The following is a 26,155-nucleotide window of genomic DNA, read 5'->3' as shown; positions in this document are numbered from 1 at the left end:
TAAGGTTTGTCATTTCTAGCTTTATTTTAACTCTACATTTAGGGACAAACATTCTTCATTAGGTATGCCTCACACCTTACATGGTATTTACTGTACTCACATATGAAAGATAATTTGGACAGGAGCGCTCCTGTGTGTGTGTGTTTGTGGTGCAGGCAAAGATATGTACTACCCTTCGTGTAGCTCAAGACTACATAATACATCATAAAACTATATTCAAAACATACCTCCCGATTCTCCACTCATCTCCAGAACTGTGCACTTCTACACTCTCTGTCATGGAATTAACAACGGGGGGGAAAGATCCCTCCTGCCAATGCTTACACTAATCGAACGCTTTAAATCCAAGACAGGGAGTGTGCAAGTGCACACTTCAGGAGAAGGATGGAGAATTGAGACGCTTTAAACAAATTGACACCAGTGCATTTTCCAAGTTGGCCATCTCTGCAGTCCAGGTAGGTTTGAGAGAACAGGGCTTAGGGGAAGGGCATAGTGTCCATGTGGGAGGGAGAGCGTATGGAGGTAGAGGCCCTCACCACAGGTGTGTTTCTCTGATCTCAGCAATCACCTGACTGGCTTTCTGCAAGGCCTGTGGACATAGGATGGAGACGGGGTCAAAACGTTCATATAAACTCAGCAAGAAAAGAAACGTCCTCTCACTGTCAACTGTGTTTATTTACAGCAAACTTAACATGTGTAAATATTTGTATGAACATAAGATTCAACAACTGAGACATAAGCTGAACAAGTTCCACAGACATGTGACTAACAGAAATTGAATAATGCGTCCCTGAACAAGGGGGGGGGTCAAAATCAAAAGTATGTCAGTATCTGGTGTGGCCACCAGCTGCATTAAGTACTGCAGTGCATCTCCTGCTCATGGACTGCACCAGATTTGTCAGTTCTTGCTGTGAGACGTTGCCCCACTCTTCCACCAAGGCACCTGCAAGTTTCCAGACATTTCTGGGTGGAATGGCCCTAGCCCTCACCCTCTGATCCAACAGGTCCTAGATGTGCTCAATGGGATTGAGATCCGGGCTCTTGCAGGAAATCACGCACAGAACGAGCAGTGTGGCTGGTGGCATTGTCATGCTGGAGGGTCATGTCAGGATGAGCCTGCAGGAAGGGTACCACATGAGGGAGGAGGATGTCTTCCCTGTAATGCACAGCGTTAAGATTGCCTGCTGTGACACACCGCCCCAGACCATGACGGACCCTCCACCTCCAAATTGATCCCGCTCCAGAGTACAGGCCTCGGTGTGACGCTCATTCCTTCAACGATAAACGCGAATCCGACCATCACCCCTGGTGAGACAAAACCACGACTTGTCAGTGAAGAGCACTTTTGCCTGTCCTGTCTGGTCCAGCGACGGTGGGTTTATGCCCATAGGCAAAGTTGTTGCAGGTGATGTCTGGTGAGGTCCTGCCTTACAACAGGCCTACAAGCCCTCAGTCCAGCCTCTCTCAGCCTATTGCGGACAGTCTGACCACTGATGGAGTGATTCTGCGTTCCTGGTGTAACTTGGGCAGTTGTTGTTGCCATCCTGTACCTGTCCCGCAGGTGTGATGTTTGGATGTACCGATCCTGTACAGGTGTTGTTACACGTGGTCTGCCACTGAGAGGACGATCAGCTGTACATCCTGTCTCCCTGTAGCGCTGTCTTAGGTGTCTCATAGTACAGACATTGCAATTTATTGCCCTGGCCACATCTGTAGTCCTCATGCCTCCTTGCAGCATGCCTAAGGCACGTTCACACAGATGAGCAGGGACCCGGGGCATCTTTCTTTTAGTGTCAGTAGAAAGGCCTCTTTAGTGTCCTAAGTTTTCATAACTGTGACCTTAATTGCCTACCATCTGCAAACTGTTAGTGTCTGAACGACCGTTCCACAGGTACATGTTCATTAATTGTTTATGGTTCATTGAACAAACATGGGAAATAGTGTTTAAACCCTTTACAATGAAGATCTGTGAAGTTACTTGGATTTTTACGAATGATCTTTGAAAGACAGGGTCCTGAAAAAGGGACGTTTCTTTTTGTTGTTGAGTTTAGATACAAATAGTATGCGCACACACACACTACCTTGAGCATGTCTGCAGCCTCATTGCGTCTCTGGGCCATGTCTTCAGACTCAGTGAGCAGGTCATCTAACAGACCTGCCTTATACAGCTGACCCACCAGCTCACTCTGCAGGCTGTCTTTCACATGGTTCACTAAGAAGTGCATCACCGCCTTGGGCACGCTGCAGGGAGGAGCGCAAAGGGAGAGAGAAGTATAGAAAGGGTGGATGAGAGAAAAAGTGTGAGATTGAAAAAAAAAATAATTGGGACTCTTAAGTACAGGAAACAACAGATCTTTAAGCAATCGAGATGGCGCCAAGTAGAAAAGAGAATGAAACAAACTATTTCAACATCGTACAGAAACCACAGGATAGGGAGTCTAACAGCAAGTAAAGCAGAGCAGCACCATACCTGTCCTGGATGTTTTTCCTGACGATGAGGAAGTAGGACTTGATGAGTCTCTCGATGACCTCACAGTCCCTCTGCTCTCGAGAAGACAGCTTCCTGGAAACGGGAACAGGCTGGGGGATACACAGAGTCAAACAGGCCAATCACTGACGTGCTACTTCTCAGAGGTCATTAACATTGTGGTGCTATGAAACTTGTTTGGACTTCGAGCAGTAGCTAGTCCCATTCCATTCCTACCCTTCCTTGGCCCTAACCCTTCAATGTCTGCAGATCTGAAGGCGCTGGATAGGCATAAGCAGAGTAGTGAGAGGTTTCCACCATATTAATGGCTTACACTTCAAAGTTCTGCTCATCTCTTGTGGACAGATCTACATCAACATAACCGGTACTCTAGAATCTGTCAGGGAGGAATGGGGTAATGAGCAGCAGTAGTTTCAGTGTTTGTCACCGGTTATTTGTAGAAGTTAAGATTTCGCAGGTTGTCATCTTTTGATTTTCGGACAGGGAGGAGACAATCGGCCCATAACTTGCAGAGAGGGTGGAGCGCCTCGCCTCGTCTACCATCTCTTATCACGTGTTGGACCCAGAACTTAATCGAGCAGCTGACTAATTACGTGAGACTTTAGTTTCGGGTTAACCAAGATCACAGTTCTGCAAACATCAAAAGGTATAGTGATAGAATTGGGACTGAGTATCCGACTAGAAGAGATTACCCACCACATCCAGCAGGTTGACAGCGTGGCCCCTCTGAGGGCTGGCAGGGTTGGAGGTCTGGAGCATGGATCTATCTCCACCCATCCCCTCATCTCCCTTCTTCAGCATGCCCCTCCAGTTCCCTGTCCCTCCATCCTGGTCCCCCTGGGGACCCCCACCTGCAGCCTAGAGACAAGGTTATAGACAGACAGACTGGTTAGAGATTTTGTCAAGTGGTTTATTCACTGTTATTGATTCATCCTTTACTTACACAGTTGTAAAATAGATTTTTAATCTCAAGGAGACAAGAGAGAACTGTTCCAAGACAGCAACAATCAATATGCTCGTTAGAATTTATTCCCAAAAATGCTTCTGTCAGGGCTATTACATCACCTAGGCTTGTATGATGTAACATCTACAGACTACACAGTCATGTCTGTAGATACATACACTGAGTTTTTGGATTAAAAACGGCATTCTGACAGTGGCACGGCCATATTGTACAAAGAGATCACTCCAGGACCCTTCCTCCGTATGGAAGCACACATGCTGGAAATGGGTGTAAGATGGGGAATGTAATGACAGAATCAAAGTTCAAGGGGTGGAGTTAGTTAGGGTGGGGACTCATCAATTTATTAAAACATATCTGTGGGACATTGAAGGGGAACAGATAAGGGAAATTCAGAATTGTGCCCTACACAAAGTAGGATCGTCTACAGGGTTGCAGAGGGGAGTATGAGGGTGGGTCAGTGGAAAGTCCATTGCAATTCAGTCAATTCAGGAAATTAACTGACATTTTAAGGAACTAATGAAAACCGGATTTTCAGTTAACTTCCTGAAATGAAATGGGCCCCAATCTTGGTTGAGGTAGGATGCAGGCAGGGCCATGCAGGCATTGGGTGGGTGAGTGGCACACAGTGACACACCTTGGGTCCCTCTCCCTCGGGCGGAGGAAGCTCAGTGGGGGAGAGAGACTGACCACCTGGGCCCTTAAAGGACTAGAGAGAGGGAGAGAGAGAGGAGGAAGAGCGGACAGAGAAATAGGACCTAAAAAGCCAGCAACGGAAGAAAAACCTTTACTGAATGAGCTGCGATAGTCTGGTGTGGGGGAAAAAAACAGCATATGGCTTATATCTCTGCTGTAAAATGTAGAAATCTTCACTTGGCGCAGTAAAGAAACAGTCTTTGTAGCAATTTAACAAATCAAAAGCACAATGAAAGAGTTGAGTGTGTTCTGTTACCTTTTCCCTGGGAACTGAGGACGGAAGCTCTCTCATTCTGTTGCGTCTCTGTTCCTAGGAGACAACAATTACTACTAATTAACACAACTACAACACTTCTTGTACTTTATAAAAAAGGTAGGAAACACAGAATAAAGCCATTTCTAAAGCTGTGAATGTTTCTTACCTCGATGTTGTTGTTCATGAGGCCACAGGCATCAGCAAAGTCAGGGTGCTTGGTGTTAATATAGGCCAACTCTATGGCCACCAGGTTGTGAACCTGAGGAGGAGTTGGAATTAGTACACTAAAGATAAGCAAACACACTACAAGTGGAGCAGATAACATTCAAGAATCATCCATTTGAAATGCAGTGTAACCGAAAAATGGCTCACCATCTCATTGGTGACCGGTAACCGTTTCCTGAGGAGGGACGTGACCACTTCTACTATGGCATCGTGGAGCTTTGGAAACCTCAACAGCTCCTGGAGAGAGAGAGAGAGAGATACAACACTCATCAGTGACTGTGGCCAGATGTCAAGAGTCAAAGCAAGTGTTGTTGATGTGAATGTGAGTATGAACAGGCTACCTGGGTGCTGCAGTTGCTGTGTGTGTGTGTGTGTGTGTGTGTGTGTGTGTGTGTGTGTGTGTGTGTGTGTCTCTCTAGTCTACCTGTGTGCTGTAGTTGGAGCAGTGCTGGATGATCCTCTGCATCTCCTCGTGGACAAGCTCTACACAGCGCAGACTGGGATCCTCCAGTCTCTTTACCTGTCTCTTCACAAGCAGCTCAAACGACACCTCAGGCACAAACAGGGCAGGCCGCGGGCCCTACACACACACAGACAGAGACTACATTACCCAACAGCCTCTCTGGCTAACAACACGCAACTCATCTCAACGCACAATAAATCACGGAGCAGATAAAGTTATCCTTATCCAATCTCAAAGAAACGAAAACACCTATTATACTGATTATCAATGTTAACTCGAAATGACACAACGACAAAGTTCCAGTTTAACAAAGTTTACTATACTGTATGAACACACTACAAGGTAGCCATTACACTCACGGCTAGGTCCATCCACAAACTAACTTCCTGCGCAGGCGCACTCTTGACTGAGTGATAGCCCCGTAATAACAGAAATATAGGGATACTTAAAACATGAACTTAACAATCTCCCCCTTTTCTTTAAAGACAAATTAAACATCAACAACATAATTAAATGTCCAAGTATTATTTAAGTTCCCCATTACAAATGGGTTGTGTGACAGTTTTTATTTGTATTACTCAAGCTGCCACTTTCCATTACTGAGAGCCTGTAGGAGCACAAGACCGGATGCTCCCTTTTTAGTCAGACAGTCAGCAAGCTGTTCCTTTGTGGTCGACCACAGAATCCGCTGGATTCTCTGTGCTTGAATAAGTTCCTTGATGCTGCTAATCTCAAGACGAAGTCTTTTCTCTGTGACAGACTTAGCATCAACTAATGAGTAGTTAGTTGTCAGTGACACAAACTACAGGTAGAACGTGCCGTTTTGTCTCACCAGTGGTAAGCTCTGAGAACAGAGTTGCAAGAAAGATCGCATTGTCAATTCCATCCGCAAGAGCAAGTGTTTCTCCAGCAAGTGTGCTTCGGACAACCCTTCTGATCCTTTTTGACTGCCAACAGATAGGTGAGAATCTTCCTCCTTCACCCATTAACACGATTAGATGTCCACCTTGTGTGCCTCCATCTGTAAGGTTCCCTAGCGAAGCATCACTGAAGACAACTAGTTTCAAAGAGTCATCTTTTCCAACATGCTGAAACTTTAAAGTCACTTGTTGTGATTTCAGTTTACGAACAACTTTGTTTGCCTCATGAATGGTTTGTACAGTGGCGTGTTTTGTGTTAGATGCCAAGTTGCAACCATCAAACATTACATCAGGTCTACTCTGTCTAGCAACCCATAAAATGTGTCATATCTTCGACCTCAATTGATCAGCTTCAATTCCACATAGAGGGGAATTCCTTTGTACGGCTCTTGAAGAATCCATGTGAATGGGTTGAAGATTCTTGATATAGCTCTCCTGTTGCATCAGTATTGTCCCATCAACTGTAATAAACTCAATGCCAACATAACAAAAATGATCATGCTCCTCACGGCCGACCTGGAAAACAGATTTGAGGTTTGGAATCACAGTTGTAGCAAAGGTCTGTGAGCCACCCCAGATGAAGTCATCAACATGACAGGCAAGTACTCCAGTCACACTGCAGTCTTGATCAAGCCAATAGAAGACGGCAGGATCCACTTGTGACAGTTTTCCACCTGTATTCAGCATTGTTGCCTTGACTTTGTTGTACCAGTAGAGTGATGCATCTGCCAGTCCATACACACACTTCTTTAGTTTCCACAGTGTTCCTTCGCATTTAGCTTCAGGTGGAGGTCGGATGTGAATGTCCCTTGACAGCTCTGTTCCCTGCAAAAATGCAGATTTGATGTCTATGGAATTAAGCTTCCATTTTTTCTGGCAGATCACGGACATCAGCAATCTGAGTGACTCTGAGGCGCATGTCGGTGAGTCTTTTGGGAGTTGTTTAGCAGCCAGCTCCTCAACCTCTAGCCACTAGACGTGCTTTAGGCACTATTCCAGTTAAGGACTCTTTAAGGGTCTCACCTTGTTGAGACACATTTTTGGCCAATGTCTGTAACTTCCTCAAACACTCCATTTTTCCCCCAATTACTGAGCTCATCTAGCTTAGCTGAGTCAAATGACACGTCCTTTGTTTCAAGTACATCATCATTTTGAATGTCATTCTGTTTTTCTCGATTTTCCATTGGTTCAATTCTGAGATTATCTACAAGTGACAGGTCAGCTGACCCTGTTGTACCAGAAAGTGTAACTGGTTCAGAGTACTGCAAGTTGTACCAGTTCTGGTGTTTCCCTTTGGCTTTTCCTGCTCGTCCAATGACGGTTGCTGTATGTGGAATACCACTTTCTCTGTCCATGTATTTAACAGTTTGTCCAGTTTTCAGATTGGAACATCCATGTTGTCTTAACACGTGGCTGTTGTTGAATGTTTTCCTCATTTGAACGCTCAACAGTATTATCTGTGGCATGTTTGAAGGTCTCTGCTCCATTTCCTGTGTCAGTTTCAGTGTCCATATCATTGGATATGACATCTGGTAGGTTTGTGTCTGTTACTGTGTCCTTTTCATTAGGTTGATTCTCAGCAACAGCCCCTCTATCTTGTTGATCATTTACTTTCCGCAATCTTGAGTGATGCACCCTGACAATGATGCCTCCGTGCCTCACAAATATCACCACACCATCTTGGCCAATGACTACTCCCAGTCCCTTCCACTCTTGACAGTCAACTCGTTTGTAGTACACTTTGTTTCCAGTTTCGTACTTCTCATCGGTAGGTCGTAGCTGTTTACGCAGAGCCCTGCGAATTCTTTCTGAGCACTCTGCTTCAGTGAATGCTTTTCTTGCTGCATGTAGTGCTGACAGGTGCTGTCCCACCCATGCACTCACACTGGCCCCTTCTAGTGCTGGTGGCTTGTCAACCAGTACAGAGGGAAGATTAGGGTTCTGTCCGAACACTAGTTGGTATGGGCTGTAACCATGAACATTGTGCATTGAGTTTTTTGCCATCAAAGCCCAATCTAGGGCTGTGTTCCAGTCACATCCATTGTCTTGCTTCACTTTCAGCATGATCTCTGTGAGTGTTTGATTATGTCTCTCCAGAAGTCCATTGCTCCATGGACTGTATGCAGCAGTTGTCTTTACTTCCATGTTGAATTTCTCTGCCATTTCTCTTATTTCATTATTATTGAATTCTCCTCCATTGTCACTGTACAATTTCTGGGGAGGGCCATGCACACTTACCCAGGAATGCATGAAGTAAGTGCCTGACGATGTCACTGGGTTTCTTTGTATTCACAATGCTTCCAGCGCTGAAGCGTGTGAAGTGGTCGATTATGTGAAGGTACCACACACTTGGTGCTAACTCATGTAGATCTACAGCCACTGTTTCATTGTACTTGGAAGCTAGTGGCAAACCAACAGCTGGTTTGGGCTTAGGTTTACTGTATTTTTGACATGTCTCACAATTGTTAACTATCTGCTGTAGAACAGAAATACTCTCATCATCATTATTCCCTGAACTGCTGAGTAACTTCTGAAGTCTGTCAACTGTAGCATGTCCAAACTGTTTGTGAAGCTTTAACAATACTTTGTGTTTTTCCTTTTGTGTTCATGTTCTCTGTGACTGTCAGAATCTCCATGTGCTCTGTGTCCGTCCGAATCTCATTTTTGCATGGGCTCTGTGTGATGTCTTTGTCTAAAATGTTTACACAATAGTGGCCTGAGGTAGTAAGTTCAAGAGTCACTGGTTGTTTAAACATCACTGCCTTGTCATTTTTTATGTCTAGTACAGCCCCTGCCTTCTTGAGGGAAGCTTTGCTTAATAGTAAGGGGATATCTACAGGGACCACCTCTGTTTCAATGTGTTCCAATTTTTGCTGGTATCTTAACTCTTGGTAGAATGGACAATTCTCCCATCTCCAAATTTGAAAGCTCTGTTGCTTGGTGTGTCAATCATATTTTGTACTTCTTTCATATTTAGTTCACTAACATAGCTATCAAGCCATTTTGCACCACACACTGTGCGTGTACATGCAGTATCAATCACAGCAGATCCTAAGGATTCAACTATAAAAATCTCAGTATCAGAAGCAGATTCATTTGAAAACAGTGTAATGTTACACTGCTCTATATGTGTTTACATTTTCCTCTGTTAGTTTAACTTGTTCATTTTTATGAGGACAGTCTTTAACCCAATGGTAAGTGCTTTGACAAACAGCACATTTTGATCTCCTTCCATATTTGTCCAGTGGATTTGTTCCGGGAAATGGCGCCCTCTTCAGGTTGTCTTGAGAACGTGACTTTTTGGCGCCTTTTCTCTGCTGCTCAGTGTAATATGCTCCGTCACTCGCTTGCATTCCATCTGTTAACGGCGCGACAGACGTCTTTTCACCAAAAATTATTTTTAGTGCCGACTTCATTGATGCAAAAGTCAGTACAGTACAAGCAGTCAAAGCCAACTGTTTCTCCCTACCATCTAGACAGGCAGTATCTAGCAACTTGAAAGCTAACACTGCATCCGGGAGAACCATGTCGTACTTGCGCATCCTATTGTACCTTTGTTCGAAATCAATGATGTAGTCCGTCATTGCAACCGAAATATCTCTCGAAACACTGTCAAAGTTTGAATATGACTCGTAGGCACGGTCTTTCTCTTCTTTAAGAAATACAGAATCCAGTGCTCTGATCAAAGTTCCCATACCATCATCATTGTTCAAATCCTCAACGGATATTTCCAGTGCTTTATCTCTCGCTCTTCCCTCGAGCGATAATACCACCGCAAGTGCTTGCTTTTTCGCGTCCAGATTAGTAACCCGTGTCCAGATTCCAAGTTCATTTTTCCAACTTTCGTACGACCTCTTCTCGTCGAAGCGAGGTGGCACATTGTAGTTATGAACCATCCTCTGCTACCAATGTTAACTCGAAATGACACAACGACAAAGTTCCAGTTTAACAAAGTTTACTATACTGTATGAACACACTACAAGGTAGCCATTACACTCACGGCTAGGTCCATCCACGAACTAACTTCCTGCGCAGGCGCCCTCTTGACTGAGTGATAGCCCCGTAATAACAGAAATATAGGGATACTTAAAACATTAACTTAACAATCAAAACACTCAACATTCCATCATTCTACTCTGCAAACAAACATTTTTTATTTATTTAACTAGGCAAGTCAGTTAACCTGTTGGGGCTAGGGGGCAGTATTTGCACGGCCAGATAAAAAACGTAGCCGATTTAAACTGGTTACTACTCTTGCCCAGAAACGAGAATATGCATATAATTAGTAGATTTGGATAGAAAACACTCTAAAGTTTCTAAAACTGTTTGAATGGTGTCTGTGAGTATAACAGAACTCATATGGCAGGCCAAAACCTGGGAAGATTCCATACAGGAAGTGCCCTGTCTGACAATTTGTTCTCCTTCTGTGGCATCTCTATCAAAAATACAGCATCTCTGCTGTAACGTGACATTTTCTAAGGCTTCCATTGGCTCTCAGAAGGCGCCAGAAAGTGGAATGACGTCTCTGCAGTCTCTGGGCGAAAAACAGCAGGAGTTTTTGTGAGTGGTCAGGCAGGGAACAATGACACTGGAGATGCGCGTCCACGAAACGACGCCATGTTTTTCTTTCAGTCTTTGAATGAATACAACGTCGCCCAGTTGGAATATTATCGCTATTTTACGAGAAAAATTGCATAAAAATTGATTTTAAACAGCGTTTGACATGCTTCGAAGTACGGTAATGGAATATTTTGAATTTTTTTGGTCACGAAATGCGCTCACCCTTCGGACACTGACCTGAACGCACGAACAAAACGGAGCTATTTGGATATAACTATGGATTATTTGGAACCAAAACAACATTTGTTGTTGAAGTAGAAGTCCTGGGAGTGCATTCTGATGAAGAACAGCAAAGGTAATCCAATTTTTCTTATAGTAATTCTGAGTTTGGTGAGCCCCAAACTTGGTGGGTGTCAAATTAGCTAGCCGTGATGGCCGGGCTATCTACTCAGAATATTGCAAAATGTGCTTTCGCCAAAAAGCTATTTTAAAATCTGACATCGCGATTGCATAAAGGAGTTCTGTATCTATAATTCTTAAAATAATTGTTATGCATTTTGTGAACGTTTATCATGAGTAATTTAGTAAATTCACCGGAAGTTTGCGGTGGGTATGCTAGTTCTGAACATCACATGCTAATGTAAAAAGCTGGTTTTTGATATAAATATGAACTTGATTAAACAAAACATGCATGTATTGTATAACATAATGTCCTAGGAGTGTCATCTGATGAAGATCAAAGGTTAGTGCTGCATTTAGCTGTGGTTTTGGTTTTTGTGACATATATGCTTGCTTTGAAAATGGCTGTGTGATTATTTTTGGCAGGGTACTCTCCTGACATAATCTAATTTTTTGCTTTCGCTGTAAAGCCTTTTTGAAATCAGACAATGTGGTTAGATTAACGAGAGTCTTGTCTTTAAAATGGTGTAAAATAGTCATATGTTTGAGAAATTGAAGTTATAGCATTTAGATATAGATAAACATACTGAACAAAAATATATATATAACACTACAAGTAACAATTTCAATGATTTTACCGAGTTACAGTTCATAAAAAGGAAATAAATACATGTGTTAGGCTCTAATCTATGGATTCACGACTGGGCAGGGGCGCAGCCATGGGTGGGCCAGACCCACCCACTGGGGAACCAGGCACAGGCGATAAGAATTTGTTTTTCCCCCACAAAAGGGCTTTATTACAGACAGAAAAACTCCTGTTTCATCAGCTGTCCGGGTGTCTGGTCTCAGACAATCCCGCAGGTGAACAAGCTGAATGTGGAGGTCCTGGATAAGCGTGGTTACACGTGGTCTGTGGTTGTGAGGCCAATTCTCTAAAATTACGTTGGAGGCGGCTTATGGTCGAGAAATTAACATTAAATTATCTGGCAACAGCTCTGGTGGACATTCTAGCAGTCAGCATGCCAATTACCCACTCCCTCAAAACGTAAGACATCTGTGGCATTGTGTTGTGTGACAAAACTGCACATTTTAGAGTGGCTTTTTATTGTCCCCAGCACAAGGTGCACCTGTGTAATGATCATGCTGTTTAATCAGCTTCTTGATATGCCACACCTGTCAGTTGGATGGATTATTTTGGCAAAGGAGAAACGCTCACTAACAGGGATTTGTGTGGATAGAACATTTCTGGGATGTTTTATTTCGGCTCATGAAACATGGGACCAACACTTTACATGTTGCGTTTATATTTTTGTTCAGTTTAGTAGCGCACAATACAGTATATAGCATTGCACACTCACCGTAGCATTCCTAATAGCTGTTAGCACGTCTATGGTGGTCAGACCTCCTAGTGGGTCCACAGACTCCAGCGTCCGACCAAAGGTCTCATGGAAAATATAACAGATTCGCGCTCCACCACACCTGAAAGAGAATGGTCCACTGTTACATATGCATGCAAAATGTTGAACATTTGTGATCAATGTATTAGCCTAGTTCATTTAGCCCATGTAAATCGACCCACTACATTGGACTGCAAAAGCTTCAAATTGGTTGACTTGTGATGCTATACTTGTATGCCCCCTTCTGGTAACTAGAGGCTATGCCCTCTATATATTTGGTATGAGGCTGGAATAATACTGCGACATTTTGGAAATTACGATTTAGTGTAAGAGCTGTTTGACAAGACCGTCTGAAATGTCAGCTTGTTCGGTGGGATGGAGTTCAGGTCTTCCATGGTGACATCGCCAGGTGGTAAATTAGTTAATAGACCAATAAGACAGAATTCCTTACCTCTCTGCCAATATCAGCCAACTTTCCCCTTCCTACTCAGACCACTCCCAGACAGTCCTAGCAAAATTCTTGCTTGAGAAATTGCCCTTTGCTACGAAGCTATTTTTGTTTATTTTTGACCATTTTAATTGAAAACAATAACTGAAAGGTATGTAATCGTTACCCAGAAATGATTTGATAGAGAAAAACAGCTGCATTGGACCTTCAAGAGAAAAAATAAGTTACTCACAGCTCGGTTGTCTCTATGTACTTGGCGGTGCCCTCGATGGTGTGGCAGTACTCTGCAGCAAACTTGGTGATGAGCTGGAGCAGTGTGGAGCTCTGGTCCTCTACAGGTTCACCATAGCTGCTCAGCAGGGACTGGTACTGGGCCGCCAGCACGTTGATACGAGTCTTTAGCTCCGGGAGACAGTCTCTGATGTGGTGCATCAACAATCTGGCAACAAGGAGAAGAATGAGAAAGTAGAAAAGGCAACATGATAGTTGTTAGTTTCTAGTGACATTACACTCTAAAATCATAGTTGGCCAGATGTTTTCAAACCTCAAAACTACTCTTCTGTTGAGGCCTTGTATGCCTAATATATTATTTCTCTCATTCCCAATGTTCCTTTCAGTTATTGTAGCCCCAAGACTGCCGCACAGAGATTTTTTATTTTTTTAATCAGCCCACGGAGAAAAGCACGAGATTGAACTTAACTCTAGAAAGTTTTCCCCTGTTAGTTAACACCATCAACATTTCCCTGTACTGTGGCAATTGTGATCAAATCAATGCAAAATTAGCCACTTTCAATGCAACGTACCGAAACAAAACCAACTATGCAAAAGATTTTGCTGTAGGCAGAACACTTCGAAGTAGGATTCAATTGCAGCACGACTCGTACTCTACACAGACCGGTGCGGCATAACCAATCAGAGCTGCAGTAGGTCTATATGCAAATAGACCATTGCCATATATGGATCTGTGCCATTTACTTTGAACTGGACTGTGTTTACAGGATGAGCGGTCGTGAGCAGATGTGCTTGTTTTGAGATCAAAGCGAGATCTGCATGTAGCCACGTGTGCACATTTTGTTAATTTCCTTTGCTAGTTGGTGAGTTATTAGCCTAGTTGTAGTCAGCAATATGGGCGTGATTGCTTCCTACAAGAGCACAAAACATGTACATTTCTGGCGAGTCAGGTAAAGGCCTTTATTGTCTTAAAGGAGCATTGTATTTTGAGACAGGCTTGAATAAGCTAAGTAGCATAATTTGTCTGATTCTCTGTAATAATGGTATGGGAATAATAATGCATTTTATTTTGTAAAGTGGTTTCTTGCATCAAAAAACATGTTCAGTCACCTCCTTGTCTGAAGGACAAGAGGAGAAACAGATTAATGTCAAGCCCTGCATGTGTTTTTGAAAGGTTTCATGGAATGTAGGCTGACATTGAACCCCACACATTGGCTGCTACTGTAGGCTGAATGATAGCTGTTCTATTTCCATGTTAAAATGTTATGGGATGCATTTTCTCCATTGTTTGTGATGGTAGGCCTACATTATGATAGGCCTACATTATGATCAAATAGCTACAGTAGCCTACTTGGCCACTTAAAACTAACTTAATGCAGGTACAGACTCAGAGTTGACAGTAAACGCGCACTGGAAGTCACACAGAATATTCACAAAATTCCAGTTTGTGCTAAGCAGACCTGAAATTTGCTAAGTGCCCAATTTTTCAGGGAGGGAACATTGCTCATACCTGTTCAATGTTCTAGCCAGGTATTTGGTTCCGTTTCTGTTGGCGAGGGAGGGATACTTCTTCTGTAGGAAGGCATATTCATCACGGATGGCGTCGGCCACTGTCTTCTTATTGTTGATGTCGAGCTGACTCCTGAAGAAAGTCATGAAGGATAGGACTGTTTGAGTTATTTTACTACCAGCTCCTCATTCAGTCAGCTTATTGAGTCCACTGGTCGGTCTCTCTATGTGTCTCACTCTCTGTGTGTGTGTCTCTCTCTGTGCGTGTGTGTGTCTCTCTCTGTGTGTGTGTCACTCTCACTCGCTGTGTGCGTGTGTGTGTGTCACTCTCACTCGCTGTGTGCGTGTGTGTGTGTCACTCTCACTCGCTGTGTGCGTGTGTGTGTGTCACTCTCACTCTCTGTGTGCGTGTGTGTGTGTCACTCTCACTCTCTGTGTGCGTGTGTGTGTGTCACTCTCACTCTCTGTGTGCGTGTGTGTCACTCTCACTCTCAGTGTCTGTGTGTGTGTGTCACTCTCACTGTCTGTGTGTGTGTGCGTCTCACTCTCAGTGTCTGTGTGTGTGTGCGTCTCACTCTCAGTGTGCGTCTCACTCTCAGTGTGCGTCTCACTCTCAGTGTGCGTCTCACTCTCAGTGTGCGTCTCACTCTCAGTGTGCGACTAGTGATGACCAGCCACTCGGCAAGCTGCCCGCTCAACGCCATCCCTGCCTCCCTTCTCCAGACCATCTTTCCCATTCCTCATCCCTGACCACCGGTTTTCACTGGCAACTCATCCTCCTCGGACTTCAAAATGGCCAGAGTTGCTCCCTTCCTCAAGAAACCAACACTCGACCCGACGTAAACATTTTTTTTTTATAAATACAGACCGGTATCTCTTATTTTCTTTCCAAAAAAGCTTAAGCATGCCATCTCTCCAACTCCCTCGCAGAACGAGCTTCTTGACCCTAACCACTCAAGACGGGTCCCTCAACCGAGACTGTTCTTCTCCGTGTCATGTAGACTCTGCACTGCCAAAGCTGACTTTCGCTCCTTTGATCTCATCCTCCTAAAATCTATTCACTGCCTTCGACACAGTGAACCATCAGATCCTCCTCTCCACCCTCTCAGGGCTGGTTGTCTCAGGCACTGCACTCTTGGATTGCATCCTACCTGGCAAGCCGCTCCTACCAGATGACGTGGATAGGATCTTTGTCCGCACCACATGCTCCCACTACTGGTCTCCCCATATAGACACTCTACTCCGTCATATCCTCACATGGTCTCTCCTATCACTGCTATGCAGATGACACTCAACAACTTCTCCCCCCCCCTTCTGACACCCAGGTGGCGACACGCATCTCTGCGTGCCTGGCAGAGATGCGTGTCTAGCTCAACCTCGACAAGACGGAGCTACTTTTCCTCTCGTGGAAGACCTGACCGCTCCAAGTCTTTTCCATCACGGAGATTGCAAATAACTTTGCCGTGAGCACGGACAACACCATGTCGTTCTCTGCCAACATCAAAGCAGTGACTCTCTCCTGCATGTTTATCCTCTACGACATCCGTAGACTACGACCCTACCTCACACAGGACGTGGCGCAGGTCCTAATCCAGGCACTTGTCATCTCCCATCTGGACTACTACAACTCACTGTTGGCTCGGCTCTCCGCTAGTGCCATCAAACCCCTGCAACTTATCCAGAACTTTGAGGAAAAATGTACTTACTATGACAGATAATTATGTGGTTGTCCCACATAGCCATTTTAAGATGAAGGCACTAAGTCGCTCTGGATAAGAGTCTGCTAAATGACTCAAAAGTAAATGTACATAGTACGGTAAAAGAAAATCCTAACAAAACTTAAGGAATGCTGGCCCTTTTCCCATTTTGATCCTAAGTGACTGTTGGCTTCTAACACCCTTACATACTGGATTTTCCATAGGGCTGAACCCTTGCTATATTCAACATGTTAGAGACTGGAGATTATTGTGTCATGGTGCAGACCTGTTGACCACGCCAATGAGGCCAAGTTTAACAGGGATGACCCGGCCCATCAGAACGTCCATGGCGTCTGTCCCAGCGTCCATCAGGTCCAGTTTGGTCACCACTGCTAACGTCCTCCTGCCTACACAGTGACAAACCCCAGAACCCACAGTCAAAAAGCATATCAGAGTAGGAGTGTTAATCTAGGATCAGGTCCCCCCCCCGTCCATAAAATCTTATTCATTATGATCTGAAAGGCAAATCCTAGGTCGTCTACCTTACTCTGAGATGCTTTATGAATACGGGACCAGATCCACAGCCATGATAACTAAACCTTTCCACAGTTACCTCCAAATAGGGTCAGGAGTTTAGCCTATAAGTAGAGGCTAGAGTTTTCCTGGTCAAGTGAGATAGTCAGGAAAAACTCCTGGGCCTACATCCAGGTAATCAAGAGTTTTTGTAAGGAGGTGTACGACATGGCGTGTCTGATAAGGATTAGAGGAAACAGTAGGTGACAGACTAAGGTTAACAGAGAGAGCAAGACTGGTGGAGAGAGGAGAGAGATAAAGAGACCGGCAGAGAGAGAGACAGACACACAAAAAGAAGAGGCATAGACAAACAAAAAAAAGAGAAAGAGACTGAGTGAAGAAGAGATTGAGGTGTTTACCGTCGGGGTCGACCTCGCGGGCAACTTTGAGGGCCTCTGAGGTGGCCATGTCTGTGTTGGCCGCAGTCACAGCCAGGATGATAGAGTTGGGGTTAGAGATGTGCTTCACGATCAAGTCTTTGATCTGCACCTCTATGTCTTTGGGCTGGTCTCCCACTGGGACCTGGGTAGAACATGCACACACACAATTCATTCCTGCCCATATCATTAGTTCAAACCATAGTTGGAGTTCTATCTCCCTCAATAAACTTGGAAAGAGAGTTGGTTCAGTGCATGAAAGATAGGTGATCTCAGTGCCTGGGGATCCTAAGACTTGCGTTAGCCCCCAGAGCTAATGCCTAGGCGTTAGCGCAGACAGCTAAATAAGTATTGTTGCGGGTTCAAACCAACTCGATCACACTTGAGCAACTCAATTAGCTTTTATATTTGAAATAAAAACACCTTGCTTTGTGTGTACCTTTGTGATACCTGGCAGATCCACTAGCGTGAGGTTGACTACGTGAGGGGAGAAGATCTTCAGGTGAATGGGCTCATCAGTGATTCCCTGGAAGAAAACAAAGAAATGTCAATTCAGCAGTTGGCAACGATAACATCTGTTTGACATTGCTTAGGACTACCTTTGCATCAACTCATTTTTCATTGTTGACATACCTTGTTATTGCCAGAAACTCTTTCTGTTTCAGCTTCGATCTCGAGCCTGATTTCATCGAAGTCTGTGTAGATCTAAAAACAAATACATGTTTATGGGTACTGCGCAGCGTAAGAAATTATTAAATTATGGTTTATATAGCTGCATATGACAAATGTAAATGTGATTTACTATGATCTGGACCCAACAGCAAAAGATCACTACAGAAATCTAAATATAATCAAATCTTACAAATGTAAACATAAAGAAAAAAAACATCCTCCATCACCCACTGCATCAACGCCATTTACAGTATAGCACATCACAAGGGTTTCTCAGTTCACGCATGAAGGACCTAAAGCACCAGAGCAAATTACTGTGTCTGCACACATCTCGACCGCGCGTTCTGCCCTATTCCCTCAGCTCTACCGCGCGTTCTGCCCTATTCCCTCAGCTCTACCGCGCGTTCTGCCCTATTCCCTCAGCTCTACCGCGCGTTCTGCCCTATTCCCTCATCCTCGACTGTATAGCGCGCCCTGCCCTATTCCCTCATCCTCGACTGTATATCGCGCCCTATTCCCTCATCTCGACTGTATATCGCGCCCTATTCCCTCATCTCGACTGTATATCGCGCCCTATTCCCTCATCTCGACTGTATATCCCGCCCTATTCCCTCATCTCGACTGTATATCCCGCCCTATTCCCTCATCTCGACTGTATATCCCGCCCTATTCCCTCATCTCGACTGTATATCCCGCCCTATTCCCTCATCTCGACTGTATATCCCGCCCTATTCCCTCATCTCGACTGTATATTACGCCCTATTCCCTGATCTCTTCTTTATGCTCTGGGCCATTCCCTCTAGAAGACAGTACTACTGTACATCCTCCTGTGTCTTTTTTGCCTGCGACTGTGAAAGGGTGTGTGCCCGAGGTGATTCAAATAGGATTCCTGTCAAACAAACTCTCCAGACAAAGCTACAAAACTCATATAGCATTTCCAGTGATCTTCAGTCAGTAAACCAATACAATGCTTTGCATGCCTGCCTATATCAGGTCAATCAAGTATTTAAGCTGCATGTCTATTTGTAGCAGTGAAAGGGCAGGGAACTCCACTGAGAGGAACAGATAGTTGGAGGAGGTGCTTCGCTTTGTCAGCAACCTGCAGGCTTTGAACCAACACCGAAACTAGCTCTGAGGAATGTTATGGAGATATACCTTGCTTTTGGTGTGTAGAAACTTGCCCCATTCCTCTCCATCGACGCCTACGGGAACATAAACACAAGACAATGTCATTCCCATTCCCCAGCCTGTCTGGCAGATGTCATTTGGAGTAGTACTTTAATGACCAGTGTTGTGATTATAGAGCAGGTCCCGATTCACTCCCTTTCCCTTGGCCCTAACCCATGTTTGCATATCTGAAGGGTCTGGATAGACATACAAAGTGCAGTGGTGGAGCATCCACAAGATCGAACACATCTTACAGATTTTTAAAGAAAGGTTAGGGCCAGGGGAGTGAATTGGGACCGGCTGATACTGTCATTGGGTCGGGTTGAGTTGTTCAGCTGGGATGGGAATACATCCTGCAGGCCAATAACCCAGAGGCTTGAACAAACAATACAGTGAGAAATGTTGTTTGTCAGAAAAAAAAGAAGAAAATGCCTGTGAGACAAGCCAAAGCATGGTTGGTGCGCTATGGGGAGCACAGGCATACGCTACTACCTAGCTACCAAACACTTTTGATAAACAACAAAGTTATTCTTTCAACTAATAAATCAATGTATTAGTTGGATTATTTAAACAAAGAATTACCTACCAAACTAAGAAAACAAAAATCAGCTGTTTGAGGACATTTTAAGATGCGTTTGTTTTCAGCGTGTTTAAATGAACATGAATTGGAACGGAACATTTAAATTTGCCCTTAAAAAGGCCATACTTACCATGATTTCTGACAAAGTTGACACCGGTCATGCACTCCGGAATAGTTTTTATTTTATACAGGATGTCCTTATACAGACAATCAGGTGTTTTGTCTGAAACACGAGACTGACCTCGTTGGGCTTGATTCGCTGAATCAAGCTAAGCCAAAGTCTGGTGGCTTAAATCAAGGCTACAAAAACAATAGGCAGGATGGAAGGGGGGCGAAATGAAAGGGATAGGCCTAGAGTAAGAAGCTGATGAGCGAACACAAACAAAAGGCAAGGAGAAACAATGAAAAGGAGACCTTTGTAATAGCGCCCGTTTTTCCAGGCATTGGGGTCTGTGGTTCAGGAGAGATCAGATGACAGGTTGAAAATGGTTAGCCGTTAGCCTAGCTGCAGCTCCTGCACCATGGCCATCTGCAGCAATGCAGTACTTTTTGACATGATCCATCCGGTGTGTGACTATTCCCAACAGCAGGGCACAGGCTTGGTTTTGTGTTCAAATGTCTTGGGATGACATTGAGGATTGAGTAGCATGACATTGCACGCTGTTGTGACTTAATGGCTCAGTAATAATATTCAGGAGCCTCTAGATATAACGTGAGTAGAATCTAAGGGAAATACTATTTTTTTGTCAATACCTTGCCATATTTACTGCAGTATATTAGCTAGCTATTATGGACACTAGCTGGATAGTAGCTAGTACTCAGATGGAGTGCTGCAGACTTGAATATATGCCGAGTTATCAACACAGAGTGACCAAAAAAAACAAAAAAACAGCAGACAGTCACAAAAGGACAAAGTCTGAACTAGAGGAATTTAAACAGTCATCTAATGACTGTAGACATGAGAGGGACAGGACGGGGAAGGGGGGGGTCAACAACAACATGTGCCCTGCAGAGACACCGTGCAGCACAGCTCCCTGGGACTGACATGCAGAAGAAATGTCAGCCCACAGAGAAACACAAGGTTGAACTTCACTCAACTTCTAGAGTTTTCCCTGTTAACACTATCACCGTTTCCCTTTACTGTGGCGAATCAATGCAATAGCCACTTTCAATGCAACATATCCAAACAAAATGAACTATACACAACTTAGTATGCAAAACTAACTATGCAAGAGATTTTGTTGTATGCAGAACGCATCGGAGTAGGATTCTATTGCATCGACACGCACGACTCAGCCCGTACTCTACACAGACCGGTGCGGCATAACCAAATCAGAGCTGCAGTAGGTCTATATGCAAATTGACCATTGCCATATCTGGATCTGTGCCATTTACTTTGAACAGGACTGTGTTTACAGCATGAGTGGTCGGGAGCAGATGTGCTTGTTTTGAGATCAAAGCGAGAGCTGCATGTGTGCACATTTTGTTCGTATCCTATGCAATTTAATGAATTATTAGCCCAGTTATAGATCATTTGTAGTCAGCAATGGGGGCGTGATTGCTTCCTACAAGAGCACAAAGTGTACATTTCTGGACATCTTTGAAAAGCGAGTCTGGTAAAGAGCTTTTTTTTCTCTTAAATGGGCAGTGTTGTATTTTGAAACAGGCTTGAATAAGCTATGTAGCCAATAGGCAGAGGGTAGCATAATGTGTCTGATTCTCTGTAATAATGGTATGGGAATAATAGTGCATTTTATTTTGTAAAGTGGTTTCTTGCATCAAACACCACAACATTTTCAGTCATGTGGATAAACAGGTTCATGTTAAGCCCTGCATGTGTTTTTCAAAAGTTCCATGGAATCTAGGCCTACAATGAACACCAGACATTGGTTGCTACTGTAGGCTGATTGATAGAACAGCTATTTCTATGTTAAAATGTTATGGGATGGATTTTCTCGACTGCCTACATTATGATCAAATAGCTACAGTAGCCTACTTGGACACTGTTAAAACTAACTTAAAGTGGGTACAGCTTCAGTGTTCACAGTAAACGCACGCTGGAAGTTGCACAGAATTTTCCCAACGTTCAAGTTTGCACTCAGCAGAGGTACAGAGGAATCTTTTTCAAAAACCTTGGTTGGAGGATTCCCTTGCAGAATTAGAAGGGAATAGCTTAAGCAGAGGAGGGCTCCTCCAACCAGTGTTTCTGAAAACCTGGGAACTTCACAGAATTTTACAACCCTAAAGCAGTGATAGTGTTGTGTTCACAGTACCATTCTCCTCGCTGGTCTTCCTGCGGTCCTCTGGGTCCACGTGGACCAGCTGGAGGATGAGGGGCCGACGGGTGACAACACCAGTACCACGGGGCAGAAGGTCTCTGCCCACCAGAGCCTCTAGCACCGAACTCTTCCCACTGCTCTGGAGACAGAAACACATAGCATGCTCACCTACAGAGTGAAAGTAGAAGTGAGCTAGTAGTAAACGTCGCCTACAAAATTAAAGTTCAACTGAGGCTACGACAGCCATTACTCATCACAAGTCAAATCTTTCCACAACATTTGAACCTACCTGATCTCACCTCAGCTGCACCTGGATGCAGTTGACCTAATTTAGCTTGGGCTCGATTCATGTGTGGCAATTATAGAACTGACAGGGTCAAGGATTTTTTTTAAAGATCCCCTCTGTGTGCGTCTGTCCTTTTGAAAAGCACTAATGAATAACAAGACAAGAGCAGACATACACTTGGAGCATCCAAAGGGTTGCCTTCTTGTCGCCATGGCACCAGCAGTTCAGACGGTTGCCAAAGGGCTGAGACAGTGACAAAGAAGGTGACAGACCAGTGAAGGTGTCAGAGAGGATGCCATGCTACTGTAAACCTATTAGGTAACACCTAGGCCAACAAGAGCTGTGTGTGGAGAGAAGAGTACAGGTGTAGCCTATATGATGATAATAATTCATTGGATTTATATAGAGCTTTCTACCAACTGAGGAACTCAAAGCACTTTAGACAGTAGGGGGAACCTCGTCTCATCCACCACCAATGTGCGGCACCCACCTGGGTGATGCAGGGCGACCATTTCTGTGCCAGAACGCTCACCACACAAGCCATTAGATGGAGAGGTAAGGAGTGATATGCCAATTAGGAATAAGGGAGATGATTAGGTAGCCATGACACCGGGGTTAACATCCCTACTCTTATGATTTTGAAATGATCACAGAGTCAAGACACCCGTTTAACATCACATCCGAAAGACGGCACCCTACGCAGTGCAACGTCCCCTTCACTGCACTGGGGCACTGGGATCTCTATCCTTAGACCAGGTGGAAGCGTGCCCCCTGGTCAGGGTTTCCGTGAAGAGAATTTGGCACCAGACAACGTGATGGGCAACATTTAAAATGACCAGACATCCCCTTGCATTGGGTGTGTAACACATTACACGGAACCCAAACTGGCTGCGCGCATCGTGTGCTATCGTGCACATATTTATTTTGTCCCCCTACACCAAACGCGATCACGACACGCAGGTTAAAATATCAAAACAAACTCTGAACCAATGACATTAATTTGGGGACAGGTCGAAAAGCATTAAACATGTATGGCAATTTAGCTAGTTAGCCTGCACTTGCTAGCTAATTTGTCCTATTTAGCTAGCTTGCTGTTGCTAGCTCATTTGTCCTGGGATATAAACATTGAGTTGTTATTTTACATGAAATGCACAAGGTCCTCTACTCCGACAATTAATCCACAAATAAAACGGCCAACCGAATCATTTCTAGTCATCTCTCCTCCTTCCAGGATTTTTCATCTTTGAACTTATATGGTGATCGGCATCTACACTTTCATAGTATTACCACGACAACCGGCCAAACAGTTTGTCTTTCAATCACCCACGTGGTTATAACCAATGAGGAGATGGCACGTGGGTACCTGCTTCTATAAACCAATGAGGAGATGAGAGGCAGGACTTTCAGCGCGATCTGCGTCAGAAATAGAAAGGAGTTCTATTTTAGCCCTTGGCATCGCAGACGCTCGTTGGCGCACGCGAGCAGTGTGAGTGCAATAATCGAATAACATGGATTTGTAAATTTATTTTGCGACGCTCGCGCACGCGACGTGTCCGGTCTGGTCAGCATGTTAGGGCATCCACCAAAGGTAATCAAAACTCACATTTAGATTGTTGTAATTCATTTTAACAGAACAGAAATATGCCTGTAACGTAGTAATAAAATAAAGTATAACAATGTTCTTATACCAACATGACAGGTATAAAAAAAAAAAAATTAACATTGCCCATTGTGTTTTATAATCCCTGGTATAAATCATAAATTAATATATAATTTAAGAAAATACATTTAGCCTAGAAGACCAAGACCCCTACACAGTAATGCAACTTCAAAATATAATATTAGTATAATATAATTTGCGAACAATCTGTCCTATAGGAAATTTGTATGAAATGTTTTATTAATAAATAACAGCTGTTTTCAAATACAATCTAGGCCTCTCGAATTTAAAATGTAGCACAGCCATGAACTAAACACGGCTGTCTACGAACACCAGGGCCAGAATGGATCCAGCTTGTCAAATTAACGTTAGATTTGACTTTTCTTAGCAGGTCAGGAGAATTAACGTAGCAGGTCAGGAGAATTAACATTTGGAAAAAGGGTTAGCTAAAATGCCCCCCCCCCCCCCCCCAAAAACAAAGAAATTGACATAAAAATACCCTTCTATCCATGACTGGGCCAGCCCGCCCCACTGCAATCCAGCAGTGGAAAGAGGACACTCTAGGCAGTCACAAAATTAAGAAATTATAAAACTGATGTTGGACAATATAATTCAATCTGTAAATAAACTACATTTGTTAAGGCTGGTTCATTGAGAGAAAGCTTATTTTACAACGCTCCTGTGAAACGAGGCCTGCGCCATGCATTCATGAAACCACTTGTTTCCAAAACTCAAATTAAGGAGGCTATAATTTGCCTCTAATTTACTTAGGTTTGCGGCAGACCTTGGCCTGCTCAAAGTGAGCCGCTGATGTTGGGAAGTCAAAACTGTCCAACTACTTGGAGCAGCTTGCGATGCGCTCCTTGGAGCCTCGTTACTTTGTCCTCAAGAAGGTACGATCTTGAGGCAATCTTTACTCTGTTGGCGGGCACACTGGAAACAGGGTACACTTAGCTGAAGTCCCTTACATGCTGAGCAGACCGCTCGTCCTCCTGCGCATGTTGATTTTGTCCACCCACGTGATCAGGACACGCAGGTTGAAACATAAAAACGAACTCTGAACGAACTATATTAATTTGGGGACGGGTCGTAAAAGCATTAAACATTGAAAGATGAATCACCCACGTGGGTATACGCTCCTAAAAACCAATGAGATGGGAGAGGCGGGACTTGCAGCGCATCAAGCGTCACAAATAGAACCAAGTCCTATTTTAGCATCTGGCTACGCAGGCACTTGTTGATAAGCACGAGCAGTGTTTGTGCATTGATTGAATAACATGTGCAAATGTATTTTGCAACGCTTGCTCAGGCGGTGTGGTCAGCGTGGTACATTCAATCATTGCACCCACACTGCTCGTGCGTCTGTGTAGCCAGTTGGTAAAATATAACTTGGTTTTATTGGCATGATGCGCTGCAAATCTCCTCATTGGTTTTTAGTTGCATATACCCACGTGGGTAAATGAAAGATGAACTGAGGTCCACACTCCACTCCGGTTGGTAGTGGTAATGCACCAGTTGGTTGCCAACTGACATATAATGAATGATAATTCAAGCAATAAGAAAAGGTAGGGATGTCTTGGAAGAATTAATTGATGTTTTCATTCATCAAAACCACAAGTCTTCAAAGGCTAGGAGGGGGATACCAGTGTAAACAAGTCAGTAAATGTGTAATACGTACATTTAGAGACATGTGATACCATTTACATTTCAATGGGACCTTCTGCTGAGCACAGCGGTTTTAACATTACACAGGGCTAACGTTAGCCAGGTTCCACTGCCTGTCAAATTCGCTATAACCAACTAGTTAGCAGCTCATGAGTCATAGCCACTAGCCAGCTAACTATCTAGCTAGCTAACTAAGTTGCTACAGCTAAGGTAACTATAGTAACGTTAGCTAACCTTTCCTCGAAAACACAGTACACGTAAATGTTCACGTACTATGAAATATCTCGAAGTGGAACTGCGCGAAACAGACAACAGTACTATAGCTAACGTTAAGGGAACGCAACTAGCTGAGGAGATGCTAGTTAGCTGGACAGCGATTCTTACCTGCGTTCCAACAACAGCAATCTGCGGCAGCTGGATAATGTCAGCGCCAACTGTATTAAACACATCTTGTAATTTATTTATGACAGGGATAAGGGCCTCCATGGCTCTGAAAATGTAGTACCTGTCAAATAAACGACCTAACTAGCCTGCTAAACACAGGCACAAAGTCATCCAACGTCCCTCACACTGCCACCTTTTACCCGACCCAGAAAACTACGCACAAAATAATTCAGCGTTGCATTATGGGACTTGGAGTTTTTTA

At 44.0% G+C, this 26,155-nt stretch overlaps 1 protein-coding gene across 2 annotated transcripts; it reads right to left on the bottom strand.

Moving 5' to 3' along the window:
- On the bottom strand, positions 1 to 26,101 carry LOC115152369 (dynamin-1-like protein). 2 transcript variants are annotated; one of them, XM_029697177.1, is made up of 19 exons: positions 25,894 to 26,101; positions 21,893 to 22,037; positions 19,028 to 19,074; positions 17,834 to 17,905; positions 17,640 to 17,726; positions 17,183 to 17,345; positions 16,537 to 16,657; positions 14,555 to 14,686; positions 13,046 to 13,252; positions 12,327 to 12,447; positions 5,051 to 5,206; positions 4,774 to 4,863; positions 4,568 to 4,660; positions 4,402 to 4,455; positions 4,087 to 4,158; positions 3,185 to 3,346; positions 2,471 to 2,580; positions 2,082 to 2,241; positions 1 to 589 (listed from the first exon to the last, which is right to left on the bottom strand). In XM_029697177.1, exons 1-19 carry the CDS (start codon positions 25,993 to 25,995, stop codon positions 533 to 535), a joined length of 2,151 nt encoding a protein of 716 aa, XP_029553037.1. In that variant the 5' UTR covers positions 25,996 to 26,101; the 3' UTR covers positions 1 to 532. The 2 variants fall into 2 exon arrangements, with proteins under 2 accessions (XP_029553037.1, XP_029553038.1); XM_029697178.1 differs by lacking the exon at positions 4,087 to 4,158.
- Positions 26,102 to 26,155: the final 54 nt, after the last annotated feature.

This window comes from Salmo trutta, chromosome 17 (genome assembly GCF_901001165.1).
Source record: "Salmo trutta chromosome 17, fSalTru1.1, whole genome shotgun sequence".
Lineage (NCBI taxonomy): Eukaryota > Metazoa > Chordata > Actinopteri > Salmoniformes > Salmonidae > Salmo > Salmo trutta.
This window is presented reverse-complemented; position numbering and strand designations above follow the sequence as displayed.